At 45.1% G+C, this 17,385-nt stretch overlaps 1 protein-coding gene and 1 long non-coding RNA gene across 2 annotated transcripts in view; both read left to right on the top strand.

Moving 5' to 3' along the window:
- The window catches only part of LOC115539372 (uncharacterized), a 2,080-nt gene extending 552 nt beyond the window's left edge, over positions 1-1,528 (top strand). The window contains exons 2-6 of the long non-coding RNA XR_003975854.1: positions 443-539; positions 749-865; positions 943-1,056; positions 1,245-1,361; positions 1,473-1,528. This is a non-coding gene — a long non-coding RNA (uncharacterized LOC115539372). The remainder of the gene's footprint in view (positions 1-442; positions 540-748; positions 866-942; positions 1,057-1,244; positions 1,362-1,472) is intronic.
- Positions 1,529-5,281: 3,753 nt separating this feature from the next.
- LOC115539351 (NLR family CARD domain-containing protein 3-like) lies at positions 5,282-15,838 on the top strand. The gene is made up of 4 exons (XM_030350374.1): positions 5,282-6,203; positions 7,039-7,212; positions 14,199-14,290; positions 15,834-15,838. The coding sequence occupies exons 1-4, from the start codon at positions 5,356-5,358 to the stop codon at positions 15,836-15,838; spliced, it is 1,119 nt and encodes a 372-aa protein (XP_030206234.1). The 5' UTR covers positions 5,282-5,355.
- Positions 15,839-17,385: the final 1,547 nt, after the last annotated feature.

The following is a 17,385-nucleotide window of genomic DNA, read 5'->3' on the forward strand; positions in this document are numbered from 1 at the left end:
AGTCCTTTCAATGTGCTGATATTTAAAAAAGTTAATATTTGTGCGTATTGACTATCGATGTGTTGAGCTTCACCAGTTGATCTATAGGGAATCTGTGGTTCAGTAAAGTGACAGAATTCAGACTTTGGTCCAGTGGAGAAATTATTCTAACGTTCTTTACTTTAATGGTACCGCAATTAATCTTTTAAGTCTATTGTATATCTTTTTTGTGTTGTAGTTTAAGCACAGTTACAGTATCAAGGTGTTTAATAATTCATCTGTCATCTGCTGTACACATCTGTACTGTAGTGAGGGCAGTGCGGTTATGTTGTGGGGTTCATATCGATGGTCTATGACGTCCATAATGCTTTAGTGTGAAGCAGTCGCAAAGATCTTCTCTCTCAATAAACAGCTAAAGTTCAAAAGGCAATTGAAGTGATGGATGAGTTGTGTTTGTGTCCAGGTCTCCAGTCTACTATGGATGAGGAGAGAGAAGAGGGGGGTCCTACCTCTAAGACCACTCTGTCTGGGGAACATGGCCGCCGGAGCAAAGCTAAGAGGTAAGAAGAGGATCTCTCTGTCTGTGACTGCTGTCACTCTCAGAGCTCAGCAGTGATGCATCATGACTCCATCATTAGTCTGAGTAAAAGGTGTGTGTGTGTGTGTGTGTGTGTGTGTGTGTGTGTGTGTGTGTGTGTGTGTGTGTGTGTGTGTGTGTGTGTGTGTGTGTGTGTGTGTGTGTGTGTGTGTGTGTGTGTGTGTGTTGAAGCCCAGAGAAGCAGGAGAGAGCAGACTCCCCTGGACCCAGCTGTGTCTCCATGAAGAGTGGCTGGTCTATGGATCCACCTATTAGTTTTAAAGATGGAAATCAGTCTATCAAGAAGAGGTGAGGATTTATCAGAGATCATAAAGATACAGCTTCCATCGAACGTCCATAAATCCTGGTTCTTGTTTTTCTGGTAGAGTCCAGCAGGAGAGAGCAGACTCCCCTGGACCCAGCTGTGTCTCCATGAAGAGTGGCTGCTCTATGGATATACCATTGTTGTTTAAAGATGGACGCCCCTCCAGAGAGGAGAGGTAGGGGTTCAAACAGACGATGAAAACAGACCACTTGGTTGTTTTCAGACTACTGATATCTACAAATCTGTGTGTGTGTGTGTGTGTGTGTGTGTGTGTGTGTGTGTGTGTGTGTGTGTGTGTGTGTGTGTGTGTGTGTGTGTGTGTGTGTGTGTGTGTGTGTGTGTGTGTGTGTGTGTGTGTGGTAGCCCAGAGCAGCAGCAGAGAGCAGACTCCCCTGGACCCAGCTGTGTCTCTATGAAGAGTGACCGCTCTATGGATGTACCATTGGTGTTTAAAGATGGACGTCCCTCCAGAGAGGAGAGGTAGGGGGTTCAAACAGACGATGAAAACAGACCACTTGGTTGTTATCAGTCTCTACTGATCTACAAGTCTGGCGAAATAGAATTGTGTGTGTGTGTGTGTGTTCCCCAAAGACACCAGATGACGTCAAAGGTTACCAGTGCTCAGTCTCTGCAACATCAAACAGAGCTGATCAAGGTGTGTAAATGTCCACCGAGACGTTTGACTTCAGCTCTCCATGAACATTAGAAAGCATCTCTTGTCCAGCAGGACGTGAATCCAGGACAGATGCTTCTGATGTCCTCAGTGAGTTCAGAGTAAAGTTCTCCTTGATGTTTGTTCTGTTCCAGAGGGCTGAGGAGAATGCACACGCTTTTCTCGACAAGGAGCTGAAGAAGCTGTGGAGGGATCTCTTCTCAGATTACCCACAATGCTCAGAGGGTCAGAGAGTGGAGGAGGAGGTGGATGATAAGAAGGAGGAGCAGAGGAGGCGCGCCATACAGGGAGTGGTGGACATCACAATCCTCTGCCTGATGGAAATGAACCAGGAGGAACTGGCCGACAAACTGTGGGGCGGTAAGAGGCTCTTATTTTGAAAACACAAGAAATACACATTTTGATGAGCAGTAGGAGAATATTATTTGTTCTCTTCGGACTAAATTACATAATGTGAGACTTCAAACTTCAATGTGGAGACAATCTTTCCTCTTTGGTGTTAAATAGTTTGATCCAGTATGTAGGGTTGTTGTGGGGTATCAGGTTAAATGGTTTGATCCGGATATGTAGGGTAATGGTGGGGGTCTCAGGTTAAAGAATGTTAAACATCATCATTACCAGCACCAAATCCCCCGACCACATCAACCCCATTCTCGTCCGACTACACTGGCTCCCTGTCCAACACCGGACTGACCTTAAAACCCTTCTGCTCACCGACAAAGCCCCCCACAATGTGGCCCCCACTTATCTCCCCGACCTCCTCCAGGAGGACAGGCCCTGCCGCTCCCTTCGTCATCCTCAGCTGGTCTTCACCGTCCCCACCTCCCGCCTCAGCACCGTGGGTGCTAGGGCTCTCAGCACCGTGGTTGCTAGGGCTCTCAGCACCGTGGGTGCTGGGGCTCTGAGCTGAACTGAAAGAGACACCCTGATAACATTGAATCCCTCCTCAAAACACTGCTGTAATGACCCCCTACTGGGGGTTCCCCTCGTATCCCCGTTGGACTACTGTTCTTACCCCCTCCTACCTGGGTCTCCTCACTGCTGTTCTTACCCCCTCCTACCTGGGTCTCCTCACTGTTCTTACCCCCTCCTACCTGGGTCTCCTCACTGCTGTTCTTACCCCCTCCTACCTGGGTCTCCTCACTGTTCTTACCCCCTCCTACCTGGGTCTCCTCACTGTTCTTACCCCCTCCTACCTGGGTCTCCTCACTGCTGTTCTTACACCCTCCTACCTGGGTCTCCTCACTGTTCTTACCCCCTCCTACCTGGGTCTCCTCACTGTTCTTACCCCCTCCTACCTGGGTCTCCTCACTGCTGTTCTTACCCCCTCCTACCTGGGTCTCCTCACTGCTGTTCTTACCCCCTCCTACCTGGGTCTCCTCACTGTTCTTACCCCCTCCTACCTGGGTCTCCTCACTGCTGTTCTTACCCCCTCCTACCTGGGTCTCCTGACTGCTGTTCTTACCCCCTCCTACCTGGGTCTCCTCACTGTTCTTACCCCCTCCTACCTGGGTCTCCTCACTGTTCTTAGCCCCTCCTACCTGGGTCTCCTGACTGCTGTTCTTACCCCCTCCTACCTGGGTCTCCTCACTGCTGTTCTTACCCCCTCCTACCTGGGTCTCCTCACTGTTCTTACCCCCTCCTACCTGGGTCTCCTCACTGTTCTTACCCCCTCCTACCTGGGTCTACTGACTGCTGTTCTTACCCCCTCCTACCTGGGTCTCCTCACTGTTCTTACCCCCTCCTACCTGGGTCTACTGACTGCTGTTCTTACCCCCTCCTACCTGGGTCTCCTCACTGTTCTTACCCCCTCCTACCTGGGTCTCCTCACTGTTCTTACCCCCTCCTACCTGGGTCTCCTCACTGCTGTTCTTACACCCTCCTACCTGGGTCTCCTCACTGCTGTTCTTACCCCCTCCTACCTGGGTCTCCTCACTGCTGTTCTTACCCCCTCCTACCTGGGTCTCCTCACTGCTGTTCTTACCCCCTCCTACCTGGGTCTCCTCACTGCTGTTCTTACCCCCTCCTACCTGGGTCTCCTCACTGCTGTTCTTACCCCCTCCTACCTGGGTCTCCTCACTGCTGTTCTTACCCCCTCCTACCTGGGTCTCCTCACTGCTGTTCTTACCCCCTCCTACCTGGGTCTCCTCACTGTTCTTACCCCCTCCTACCTGGGTCTCCTCACTGCTGTTCTTACCCCTCCTACCTGGGTCTCCTCACTGCTGTTCTTACCCCCTCCTACCTGGGTCTCCTCACTGCTGTTCTTACCCCCTCCTACCTGGGTCTCCTCACTGTTCTTACCCCCTCCTACCTGGGTCTCCTCATTGTTTTTACCCCCTCCTACCTGGGTCTCCTCACTGCTGTTCTTACCTCCTCCTACATGGGTCTTATGTCTTGTTTTGATAATGCTGTTGACGATGCAGCTCTTGCTGTTTGTGACCCTAGATTGTTTTATGAATTTAAGGCGACCTTGGGTGTCATGAAAGGTGCCTTGAAATAAAATGTTATTCAATGTAATTATTAATATTATTATAATTAATAAGAATATTAAACATAAGCTGCAGATCAACAGCAGAATAACTCAGTGGAAGAGATGCAACACTATCTTGTGATATCAGCATTTCATTTTACAGAAATTCATTATCATTAGTATTATCATTAGACCAATCATATTGCTGTGGAAAAACGAAATGTCCTGAACATTTTGAATCTGTAACATGCACTCTTTGTCACAACCAGCTTTTCTGACCACAAGTAATGCAGCCACTAAATATCATGAAATTGATAATTCAACAGGAAATATTGACATGTTCCAACTGATGCCACCATCCACTAACTTATGTCTACTGTTTTTTTTCCCATTTAGGAGCTGCTGCTGTCGAGTGCCAACATAAAATCAAGTCTCATTTGAGGAAGAAGTTCTGGTGTGTGTTTGAGGGAATCGCTAAAGCAGGTCATTCAACACCTCTGAATGAGTTCTACACAGAGATCTTCATCACAGAGAGAGGCAGTGGAGAGGTCAACAAGGAACATGAGGTCAGACTGATTGAAACCGCTTCCAGGAAACCAGCCAAGGAAGGAACACCAATCAAATGTGCAGACCTCTTTAAACCCTTACCTGGACACGATCAACCAATCAGGACAATGATGACAACTGGAGTGGCCGGTATTGGTAAAACCATCTTAACACACAAGTTCATCCTGGACTGGGCTGAAGAACAAGCCAACCACGAGATACACTTTACATTTCTCCTCACTTTCAGAGAGCTGAATTTACTGAAAGGGGAACATTTTAGCTTGGTGGAACTTCTTCATCACTTCTTTATTGAGACCAAAGAAGCAGGAATCTGCAGATACGACCGGTTCCAAGTTGTCTTCATCTTGGATGGACTGGATGAGTGTCGACTTCCTCTGGACTTCCAGAACAACAAGATATGGAATGATGTCACAAAGTCCACCTCGGTGGACATGCTGCTGACAAACCTCATCAGGGGCGACCTGCTTCCCTCCGCTCGCATCTGGATAACCACACGCCCTGCGGCAGCCAATAAGATCCCTGCTTATTGTGTTGACATGGTGACAGAGGTGAGAGGGTTCACCGACCAACAGAAGGAGGACTACTTCAGGAAGAGATTCAAAGATGAGACGCTGGCCAGCACAATCATCACCCACGTCAAGAAATCACGAAGCCTCCACATCATGTGTCACATCCCAGTATTCTGTTGGATCACTGTTACAGTCCTGGAGGACTTCTTCAAAACATCCCAGATAGGAGAAGAGACGCCCAAGACCGTGACTCAGATGTACAGCCACTTCCTGAGGGTTCAGTCCATACAGGGGGACAGGAAGTATCGTTTGTTAACTGAAACAGACACAAACTGGACTGCACAGAGCAGGGAGATCATCGTTTCTCTGGGAAAACTGGCTTTTAACCAGCTGGAGAAAGGCAACCTGATCTTCTACGAGGCAGACCTGGTAGAGTGTGACATTGATATCAGAGCAGCCTCAGTGTACTCAGGAGTGTTCACCCAGATCTTTAAAGAGGAGTGTGGGCTGTACCAGGGCAAGGTGTTCTGCTTTGTCCATCTAAGCCTCCAGGAGTTTCTGGCTGCTCTTTATGTCTTTTATTCCTTCATCCACGATGGTGTCAATCTGCTCTCAGAAGAACCACCAACCTCCAGTGAAGATGAACTCCTCCTCTACCAGAGTGCTGTGGACAAGGCCTTACAGAGTGAGAACGGACACCTGGACTTGTTCCTCCGCTTCCTCCTGGGCCTCTCTCTGGAGACCAATCAGATTCTCCTACGAGGTCTGCTGGGACAGACAAGAAGTAGCTCACAGACCAACAAGGGACCAGTGTCTTACATCAAGCATAAGTTAGATGGTAATCTCTCTCCAGAGAGAAGCATCAATCTGTTTCACTGTCTGAATGAGCTGAACGACCGTTCTCTAGTGGAGGAGATCCAACAGTCCCTCACGTCAGGAAGTCTATTCAGAACGCATGTCTCTCCTGCTCAGTGGTCAGCTCTGGTCTTCATCTTACTGACATCAGAAGAGGAGCTGGACATGTTTGAACTGAAGAAATACAAAGCTTCAGAGGAGGGTCTTCTGATGCTGCTGCCAGTGATCAAAGCCTCCAAAAGATCACTGTAGGTTTACTTATAATAATGTATGACAATACACAACACAATATACCTAATGGTAGAATATATAAGTTATAACTAACAAAACATATCTGTAGGTTCAATAATAACATGTATTACAATAAACCCACTAACCCACTTTTCTAATAAAGATGGAAGACAATAACTTAATTACGTTAAAAGTAAAAGTTACGCAGATTATTAAATTAACATTTAAGGATCTAATGTAGTTCAATTAATAAAACATATCTTATTAAAGCTTTTATAACTTTTTGCCAACAATGTTATAACTTATTACGTTATTGGCTGGTTATTACGTTATTGGCCTTGTATAAAAAATATTAAGAAAATGTAATAACTGAGCCAATAATGCAATAAATTAGGTATCTCTTTATTTTATTTTCAATTTCTGGAGAGAATTTGTCACACTTAGCCTTATTATTGCATCTTGCATCAAACGCTTAAATATCTGACCTAACAGTTAGCCCTCCACCCTCATACCCCCTCCAGAGGATGCCTTAAAGGACCAAAGAGTGAATTTGGATTTATACGTTACTCTTAGGGTTCTGTTATAATAATAGTAAGCAGCCAATAACGTAATAAGTTATAACATTATTGGCAAAAAGTTATAACGTTATTGGCTCAACAACTTAATTACATTGTTGGCAAGTTATTAAGTTATTGGCTTCATTATATTTACATTTTTATGTTATTGGCATTTATTACTTAATTGGCCACTATAACATTATTGGTTGCTACACACATCCTCCATTAAGTTTAAAGTAAAAGATGTAGGTCATTCTAATCACAGTCCCTAACATATTGTGTTATGTGTGTGCAGGCTGAATGGCTGTCGTCTGTCAGAGAGATGCTGTGAAGCTCTGGCCTCAGTTCTCAGCTCCAACTCCTCTAGTCTGAGAGAGCTGGACTTGAGTTCCAGCAAATTGCAGTATTCAGGAGTGAAGCTGCTCTCTGCTGGACTGGGGAGTCCACACTGTAGACTGGAAACTCTCAAGTCAGTTTCACTCAATATCTCAAACAGTTACACCACAAGTTCTACATCAGAGGACATTGAGCAGATTTACCTCCAGAAAGTTAACGGGTCTAAATTATTCAGTAGAATATGTCCTCTCAGGGGTTAGGCACATTTTCTACTGGTGCCAATAACTTTTTAATTGGGTGGCACCCTAACAAATGTGGTCGGAGCCCTTTATTAGACTTGAGAATGTCCTTGGTCACGTACCATCCATCTGTGTCCATTCATGTGAACAGATTCACTCACTTTTAATAAGTTGTTAATGTTTTGATTGCATAGGGGGTATTTTTCTGTTGTTACCGCCAGCGCCTCAGCATCACTTTGGATTGGATTGGATTCACTTCATTGTCATTGTGCAGAATACAACGAAATGAGGTTTTGTGACCAACCGGAGGTGCAAAGGAGCAGTAAAGTGTAGTTTGTACATGAATTATAAAGTATCAGAGCAGCATAGAGGTATAATAAGTGCAGTAAATAGTATAATAAAATAGAGTACTATGGGTGTTGGTAGAGGGATAATTGCTCAGTCAACTAGCATGGACTAGGACAATGAATGGCCGTGGGGGGAGCAGACACTGAGGGGGGGTTGGGGGGGGTTAGAGTTTAGGAGGGTGACAGCCGCAGGGAAAAAGCTTCCCCTAAACCTGGGTCCGGAGAGACCTGCAGCGCCTCCCGGAGGGGAGGAGGGTGAACAGTCTGTGGTTGGGGTGAGAACAGTCCTTGCAGACGCCGCGCGCATTTCGCAGGCATCGCTTGCTCTGGACAGCCTCGATTTTGGGGAGTGAGGAACCGATGATGCGTTGCGCAGTTTTCACCACCCTCTGCAGTGCTTTCCGGTCAGAGACAGAGCAGTTGCCTTACCATACTGTGACACAGTTGGTAAGGATGCTCTAAATCAGGCCTATTCAACTAGCGGCCCGTGGGCCAAATGCGGCCCCTCTTACTTTTTTTCTGGCCCGCAAGAGGTTGCATGCAAAAAATAAATAAAATAAAGGAGAAACATAGTTGCATGCAAATCAGGTTTCTGTGTGTACCCGCTGATACTAGCCAGTATCAGTACCCCACAATCAGGAACTGGCATCACTTATTCTGACAATGTTTGGCTCAACCGATACGTGTGAGTCTAGGTTTTCTCATATGCCATCAGAACAAGGGCACGTTGCTCCATGACCTATGAGAAGCTGCATGAGTGTCTCAGGATGAGCCAAACTAGGCAAACAAGGCAGTGCAATCTTTCTCACTGACTCACTGGCTCAAAATGTCTCATATGTACTGTAGTTCTGTTTTGTGATGATTCAAACATTGTTGAATTCTAAATATGTGAGAACAAAATCTTTTATGATACGATTAAAAGTGAAGAAGGAAGGAATGCGTCTGACAAGTTTATTCCATGTAGTAGTATCATATATATTAAGTTAACACTACTTTAAGAACGATTTATTTGTAGCGATTTATTCACGTTGTTTTACTCTGTGTGGCCCATGAACCCCCAGTGGTTTTCCTTTTCGGCCCACTTGTTAAGGAGGTTGAATAGCCCTGCTCTAAATGATGCAGCGGTAGAAGTTCCCCAGGATCTGAGGAGACAGATGGGCCTTTTTTAATTTCCTCAAGAAGAAGAGTGGTTGAAAAAATATACAAAGCTACGATAAGCTAAGCAATAGCATTAAACAAGAGTATCCATCAACATCAGACTTTGTAATCCTGCTAGCTTCAATGCTAATTTTACACTTTAATTCAATCGGAAATGCTACCGCGATTAGCATTGGCGATTTATAAGTAAATCTAATCATTCCGAAATTAAATAAACATAATTGTTAAGCCACAGAAATGATTCAAATGCTTTAAACATTAATACTTACGGACTAAGACTTTCTCTGGACAACCAAAAAGAGAAGGAACTGACATGCTGTGCTCTCTGGAATGCTGCATTAAACTAGATAACTAACTACGGTAACACAGGAGAGCCAAAACACAACTCACTCATGCAATACCATTATCAACCACTAGCCGTCTAGAGCAAAAACTAATTGTGGGGGCAGAACACTCCCCGCCTGATATTTTATAATATCACTAAGTCTCCCTACTGAGGAGCAGTTCCACTTCTGTAATAGGTCTCAAATACACCTTAGGGGTACCCTGTCGGATGATCTTGACATCAACCTTCCGAATTCTTCCATCACGGCTGGGAATGGTTCCCACGATAGTTCCCATTGGCCACTCATTCCTCGTAACTTGAGTGTCCTTCAGTAGTACAACATCTCCTGTTTGCAGATTTTATCTGTCTGATGTTCACTTGTTACGGGACTGAAGAGTTGCCAAGTACTCTTGCCTCCAGCGTCTCCAGAATGTCTCAGCAAGAGCTTGGACTTCGCCATCGTTTGGTATAAAGATCCTTGAGATCCATGTCCCCTTGTGGAGCAGAAACTGTGTCAATCTTCTGAGTGAGGAGTATGGCAGGTGTGAAGACAGCTGGCATATCAGGATCAGAAGAGACTGGAACTAGAGGTCTCGCGTTCATAATTTCCATAACTTCTGCCATGAGTGTCACAAGAACCTCATGGGTGAGGCGACAGTTTTCCTTTTGCAAAATTGCATCCAAAATGCGACGAGCTACACCGATCATCCTCTCCCACACTCCACCCATGTGAGAGGAATGTGATGGGTTGAACGACCAGGGGCAGACTTTGTCTTGCAGATGCACTTTCAACTCAGGATCTTCTGTGTTTATCTGCAGTTCTTTGCACGCTCAAATAAAGTTAGTGCCTCTATCGGAGCGCAATAGTCTCATAGGTCCTCTAATAGCAGTGAATCTTCTCAGGGCGTTGATGAAACTGGAGGTTGACCTGCTCTCTATAACCTCAATGTTCACCGCTCGTGTACAGGCTTTTCCTGCAGTGGGGAAAGAGGTAAGTCCATCATCCACATAGAAGTTCCTCATGATGAATTGCTCAGCATCCTTCCCATGCTCTTTCTGTCCCTCTTGTGCTGCTCTTCTGAAGCTGTAGATGGCAACAGCTGGTGAAGGGCTGTTACCGAAAACATGTACTGTCATTCGGTACTCGGTCACTGGTTGGTGAGGTCGTTATCTTCAAACCACAGGGATCTATGAAAGTCACGGTGGTCCTCACAGACAGTGAAACAGTAAAACATCTGTCGGATGTCAACCTGCTCTCTGCGGAAGCGGATGAGGACACAGAGAAGAGTGTTATTTAGGTCTGGTCCCTTTAAGAGGACATCTTTTAAGGAGACCTCTGTCAATAGTATCTTGTCTATCTTGCTTCTAGTTTCTTTGACCTTCGCAAGTGCCTCCGGGTCATTTGTGTTTTTATGTTGTTTTTCAAACTCTTTTAGTTGCCCTGTTAATTTTTGATACAGGTCCAGTTTGGTCCTTTTGAGGTGTGCCGTTCGTGCTATGAGTTTCCCCCTTATATGGACAAAACAGAAACACTGGTTATTGCCCCTGATGATTCCATTCCAGGGATTAACCAGTACCTGGGTGACTTGGGCCAGTCTGTCAAACCGAGCCTAAGAAACCTGGGTGTTGTGTTTGACAAAGACATGTCATTAGTGCAGCACTGTAAACAGCTGACCAAAAATTGCTTTTTTCAACTGAGGAACATTTCGAAACTCAGGAAAATGGTTTCACAAAATGACTTGGAGCTGATCACTCATGCATTTGTGTCTTCGCGTTTAGACTATTGTAATAGTTTGTTTTCTTGTCTAAACAAAAAGGAGCTGTCTCGCCTGCAGTTAGTGCAAAACTCTGCAGCGAGAGTTCTGACTCGCACCAATGGGAGGACTCATATAACCCCTATTCTTAAAGCTCTTCATTGGCTGGCAGTTTCGTCCAGGATCAATTTTAAAATTTTGGTTTTAACGTTCAGAGCTTTGCATGGCCAGGCTCCGCCTTACATCAGTGATCTGATCCAGCCTTACACCCCAACTCGGGCTCTGAGGTCTGTGGATCAGAATCTGTTGACGTTGCCACACACTCGTTTCCGGACCAGAGGAGACAGATCCTTCCAGGCTGTTGCTCCCAGGCTCTGGAACGTCTGTTGACTCCTTCAAAAAGCAACTAAAGACCTATTTGTTTGCTCATGCTTTTGCTTAGCTGTCTTGGGGCTGCTATGTTTGTCACCTAGTTGTCTTGGCCTTTTAAACTTAAATTTGTATGTACTTCTTAACTGTGTATTGTTATTGTTTTTGTTTTAACTGTGAAGCGCTTTGTGACCCTGGTCTGTGAAAGGCGCTGTACAAATAAAGCTTACTTACTTACTTACTTATTACTGCCTTCAGAGCGTCCCACAGAATAATAGGGTTCACTTCTCCATTGTCATTTTCTTCCTTATATCTGGTTATACCTCCCTTTTATTTCTTTCACTAATTCCTTTCTTCAGTAGACCTACATTTAACCTCGAGACTGTGTTCCTTCTCCTACTGGTTAGATTCACCGTCAGATATACTGCACTATGGTCAGACAAGTCGGTAACACCTATCTAACAGTCTTCTACCCTGTGTTTATCCTCCATCGTCATGAGAAAATAGTCTATTCTAGCATATTTGAGTGTGGATGTGAATAGTGTGTGTAGTCTCTATCTAGTGTGTGCCTATCTTTCTATATATATATATAATTCCTAGTTGCTTCATTTGTATGTTCATGTACTTGGAGATATGTGTCCTAGCTTTTCTTGTACTCGTCCAATCTAAGTCATGATTTCGAACCGCATTGAAGTCCCCCCACAAATCAAGATCCCATCCATTTCCACAGCTATGACATCAAAGAATGTCTTATGGCTCTCCGGTGGCGCGTACACATTAATCATTGTAACCATTGGTCTTTCCATTTTCCCTTAACCACCACATTCCTTCCCCGTCACATATTTCTTAGTTTTTTTCAAATTTCAGAGTTTTAAGTTAGTGGGGCCACCCCTCTCCTATGATACTGCTTAAATGACCCATAAAACACATTGTTGTGTCCATATATTTTACATTTTTCATGTTCTTGTGATGACAGGTGTGTTTCTTGGAAAAAAATATAACCTGCACCTCCTCCTTTTTATCGGATTGTTCATACCATTAACATTGAATGACACCATTCTAATACCCCAATGTTGCATTATGATTCCTCTTAAAACATTCTTCTGTTCTCCACATGTCACATAACCCAATATGAAAAAAATAACAGCGACCGCTGAACTAAAATAACAAATTTTAACAATCAGAACTTGAACTTCAAAGGCATTCGGGGGTTTCAAATGTGTCCCCCTGTCCCCTGTTGGTAGGTGAGGGGTAGAGCCTCTCCTAGTGAGAGGGCCCTCTTAGTGGCGGAGATCTCCTCAGGCGTTGATCTCCAGAGCTCACTATAAGGTTCCAACATCTAAATTCCAGAGCTCCCGGCCGAGAGCTTTGTGTACATTTTCCATAATTTCTTTTAACCCTTGACATAAATATACAATTACAACAAGTGATCCTATAAGTCCGTCAGCTTATGCTCTTGTAAATGATCACGTCACTGCACTGTGTCGAAAGGACCGTCAAGCCATGAAACAAAAGGCTTTATTTAACATTTCTAAAGTCAAATCTGTGTTGGTGTCCGTGCTCTTTACTTATCGGTCACCGTGGCGCTTCACGTCCTGTATCCTCCCCCGTGCGCTCATCTCCTGATTTTGGTCCACTTGGGCGCTGCCTCCAGTCTCCGCAGCGGTGTCTGTCTCTCCCCTCCCGGGTCTGGGACCTGCCGTCCTCTCTCCCGCATCGCCCTCGCCGCATCCTGAGCGCCGTTGTATACTTTGACTCCTTCGGTCCAGTGAACTCTGAGTGTGTCCCTTGGGGACTGGAACCGAATCCCCCTCTCTTTTAGATTTTTTTTGTTGACCGCATATCTCTGACGTTTAGCCGCCACTTCTGCTGCGTAGTCATGATCAAAACTCACTCTGTGTCCCTCGACTTCCAGCATCGATTTTCAGGCCGTCAGTACGTTCTCTTTAACCTCGAACATCAAAAAGTTCACTATAATCGCTCTTGAGGGCTTGTTTGGTTGTGGTTTCGGTGTTAATGCTCTGTGTGCCCTTTGAATATCCAATTCAATATCCTCCAACATTCCCAATCAATTTATCCACGTAATCAGCAGCCGAGTCTCCCTCAACCCCTTCCTTCAGCCCCCAGATTTGAATATTGCTTCTCCTTGACCTCCCTTCCAAGTCGGTTAATTTCTCTTGTAGCCTACTTTGTTGTTCGAGTGAAGTAGTGAGAATGTCCTGTACCTCTGAAGTCCAGTCCTCCACCTCAACTGTACCTTCTTCTACGATCTCAATTACTTTATTTTGTGCCCGCATGTAAACGTCCGCGGATTCGAATTTTCTATTGGTTTCCTCTCCGAGGCTTCCATCCCCTGCTTCATCTCCTCCATTTGCTTGCCAATTTTGTCCAATTTGGCATCCATTCTGTACTGGGCTATATCCATTTAAGCCTGTATCTTGTCTAGACCAGCCTGTAAGCTAGCCTGTAGCTCAGACACCCAGCTAGGTTGGTCGGCATTGCTAGCTACCTCTGCGCTAGCCCGGAGCACCTGTTTGTCTCTACCTCGTTGTGCATATCTCCCGTCTGCTTTCTTCTTTTTCTCTTGTACCTTTCCACTTTGAGAAATACTCATGATCTATATTATTCAAAGTTCGAGTTGTAGCTTTAGTTTTCTTTTTAGTTTTTTTGCTCAATTGGTCGCGAGCGCCTTTCGTTTGCTACCTATCGCCTCATTAGCATACCGGAAGTCAGAACTGCCTCTTTTTATGGTCATTTTCAGGAGTTATGTTAAATATTTAGTTATCTGAACTCTAAGTAAGTCATATTTTGATCAAGATCTACTGTATTGAAATTTAATTAAACTAATAAAACATGTCTTATGACAAATTTCAAATAAGAAATGCATCACTGTTCCTAACATGTTGTTTTTTATTGTTTGTTTGAAGGATGAATGCCTGCCATCTGTCAGAGAGATGCTTCGAAGCTCTGGCCTCAGTTCTCAGCTCCAACTCCTGTAGACTGACAGAGCTGGACCTGAGTACCAAGTATCTGCAGGATTCAGGAGTGAAGCTGCTCTCTGCTGGACTGGGGAGTCCACACTGTACACTGGAAACTCTCAGGTCAGTTTCACTCAATATCTCAAACAGTTACACCACAAGTTCTACATCAGAGGACATTGAGCAGATTTCCTGGACTGGGCTGAAGAACAAGCCAACCACGACATACACTTTACATTTCTCCTCACTTTCAGAGAGCTGCATTTACTGAAAGGGGAACAATTTAGCTTGGTGGAACTACTTCATCCAGGGCTCTACAGTGCGCCCATTTCACTCGCATTTGCGAGTGAACATTTCGGTGTGCGAACGAGGAAAACAAAACAGGAGCACGCGTGCGAGTGACTTCTCCACAGCGCACTATACTGTGCGTTCACACCAAACGCGAAGGGGCGAAACGATTCCATACAAAGCAGCGATTCTATTTGCATCGCGACACTTTTGCCCGGCACTGGCGAGCGCGTTCACGTGGATTTCAGGTGGATTTGCAGCACGCCACTTTTGCTCGAGTTGAAACTTTGCCGCGACATTCGCGTGATGACAGCCAATCAGCGTTCAACAGCGTGGCCACTGAGTGACGTGTGTAACGTAACAGCGTGGCCACTGAGTGACGTGTGTAACGTAACAGCCAATCAGTTTTCAACCTGCCAACCGTTCCCTGCAGTGCAGTCCGGGGTGAACCGCAGCATGGAGGAGAAAGTGATTGTTGCCGTTTGCGACTCCCCGAGCTCTATATAGAATAGTATATAATATATTATAATTGTATTGTATATATAATATCACGGCCAAAAGCTCTGTGCGCCTCCGGATGGCCGTAGCGCGGGGAGCGCTACGGGAGGGTTTAGCGGGTTTGTTTACCTACGTTGCTATGGTTACCAGTCTTGTGTGTCCCAACGGTTTATTAGGTATCTAAATCGCTGTCTAATCATACTTCATTCACTGCCTTTTCCGTGGTCATTACAATATTATGAATAGACTGCGTGGAGAAAGTTAATGCTGTTACTGTAGTCGATAAAGTCTACAAATTCAACCCCCGACTGGTTGAAGGATTTCGGGTGGCTAGTTTATGATGCCAAGTCTGTACATTTTGTAAGGAAGCCCCATCGGCAATGGCAGGCTCCTCTCTGTTCATAACGGGGAACCCTAATCTGATACGCGATGCTGTGGTGAAACACATCGAGTCCACTAGGCATTCTCGCTTTCCCGATTTCTATATAAATCGAACCCAGTCCCAGCCCAATAACCCTGGTACGGTGGAAGCCGAAATTGGTGCTGTTTTGTGTAGCCTAAATGTCATCTCCCTATTTATTAGTCTTAATTTTGCTTTAGTAAATTGGTGCTGTTGGTGTGTGCAATTTCTGCAGGCTGATAAATGTTCTAAACAAAAACCTATTGTGCTCCTACATTTTTTAACTTGGGGGCACGAGTGCTCCTGAAAAAAAGTGAAAAATCCTCCATTAAGTTTAAAGTAAAAGATGTCGGTCATTCTAATCACAGTCCCTAACATATTGTGTTATGTGTGTGCAGGCTGAATGGCTGTCGTCTGTCAGAGAGATGCTGTGAAGCTCTGGCCTCAGTTCTCAGCTCCAACTCCTGTAGTCTGAGAGAGCTGGACGTGAGTTCCAACGATCTGCAGGATTCAGGAGTGAAGCTGCTCTCTGCTGGACTGGGGAGTCCACACTGTACACTGGAAACTCTCAGGTCAGTTTTACTCAATGGTCAAACAGTTACACCACAAGTTCCACATCAGAGGACGGTTATATAACTCATCTTATAACTCAGTACCTGTGATGACCACATCCGTGATTTTGTATCATTGGAGATTTAACACCATTTGATTAGGTGGATATTGTAATGCATCCATATGCCTGCAACCTATCAATTATAAAAATGAGCTCAGAATATAATTATATTGCCCCCCCACTGTCCCCCGTATACGGGACGGTGATAGTTTAGTGCAGGGGGTCTTTGGAGGGTGTTACCCCTAGTTGGACACCTCAGACCCCCTGAAAGCCTCAACAGAAACATTTTAGAGGGTCTCTGGAAAGATATAAAAAAAACGTGTTTTAAAGCTTAATATATCCAGTGGGGGTGTGCACGGGTACACGTGTACATGTGTAACTGGTTAGTAAATCATAAGAATAACGACTGTCTTTAAACTCGCAGATAAAATTGCTGCATTTAAAGCCAAGCTTGATTAGTGGGGATAACGAGTGGACAGGGGAGTATTCGATATGTTCCAAACATTAGTGGGGATTTTGGGAGAGACTGAGGCAGGGCCCATTCTCTCGCAGCTGGTGCGCGATCACCTTGTTCGCTTTCAAATGAATTCGAACCTCACTTCCCATCCTCCAAAGTTCCAAGGCGAACAAATGAGTGGATCCGCAACCTATTTGTCAATGTCCCGAACCACTTGTCGTGCAGCAGGAAGATCAATTGATCGAAACAGCAAATGATGGTGGTCTTAAAAGTGTGTTTGAGCAAACCTCTCTGGCGGGTTTTTGGATCAAAACCAAAGCGGATTATCCCGAGATATCCATAAAAGCGCTGATAACGTTGCTTCCATTTCCCACCACGTACCTATGCAAGACCGGGTTTTCCGCAATGACTGCAACTAAAACAAAATTCTGCAATCGATTAGACATTACAAACACTGTCTTCCATCAGCCCCAGATGGAACCTTCTTGTTGCAGGGAAACAAGCACAGGGCTCCCACTGATTAAAATGAAATGTACCCTATTCTGTGGCCTCACAAACGCGCCAAACTGACATATTGTGCATGTTTACACTTGATAGATGTTACTTCAAGTTTAGTTCAATATATTATTATATATTATTAGTTAATTTTTCACTTGTTCAAATTCACGTTCTTTTTTAAGAGTTTGTTACCTTCACTGTTCATTGTGCACTGTTCAACACTAGATGAAAATATCAACAAATTGGTACCCCTGCGTAACATAACACAACCCCCCCCCCCCCCTCTGTGCGCAATCTGTTTTCGTGGGGCCCAAGTTGCCCTGGCCACGGTATCCTTGGTTCCCGGGCCATTCATTCATTCGTTCACGGGGCACGGGAGTCG

Source organism: Gadus morhua, unplaced genomic scaffold, assembly GCF_902167405.1.
Source record: "Gadus morhua unplaced genomic scaffold, gadMor3.0, whole genome shotgun sequence".
Classification (NCBI taxonomy): Eukaryota; Metazoa; Chordata; class Actinopteri; order Gadiformes; family Gadidae; genus Gadus; species Gadus morhua.

Bases quoted from the DNA above. Each gene is read 5' to 3' on its own strand.
- LOC115539351 (XM_030350374.1), top strand. From the start codon at position 5,356: ATGTACAGCCACTTCCTGAGGGTTCAGTCCATACAGGGGGACAGGAAG. The intron at 6,204-7,038 runs GTAGGTTTACTT...ATGTGTGTGCAG, and splicing joins AAAGCCTCCAAAAGATCACT to GCTGAATGGCTGTCGTCTGT. The intron at 7,213-14,198 runs GTCAGTTTCACT...GTTTGTTTGAAG, and splicing joins TGTAGACTGGAAACTCTCAA to GATGAATGCCTGCCATCTGT.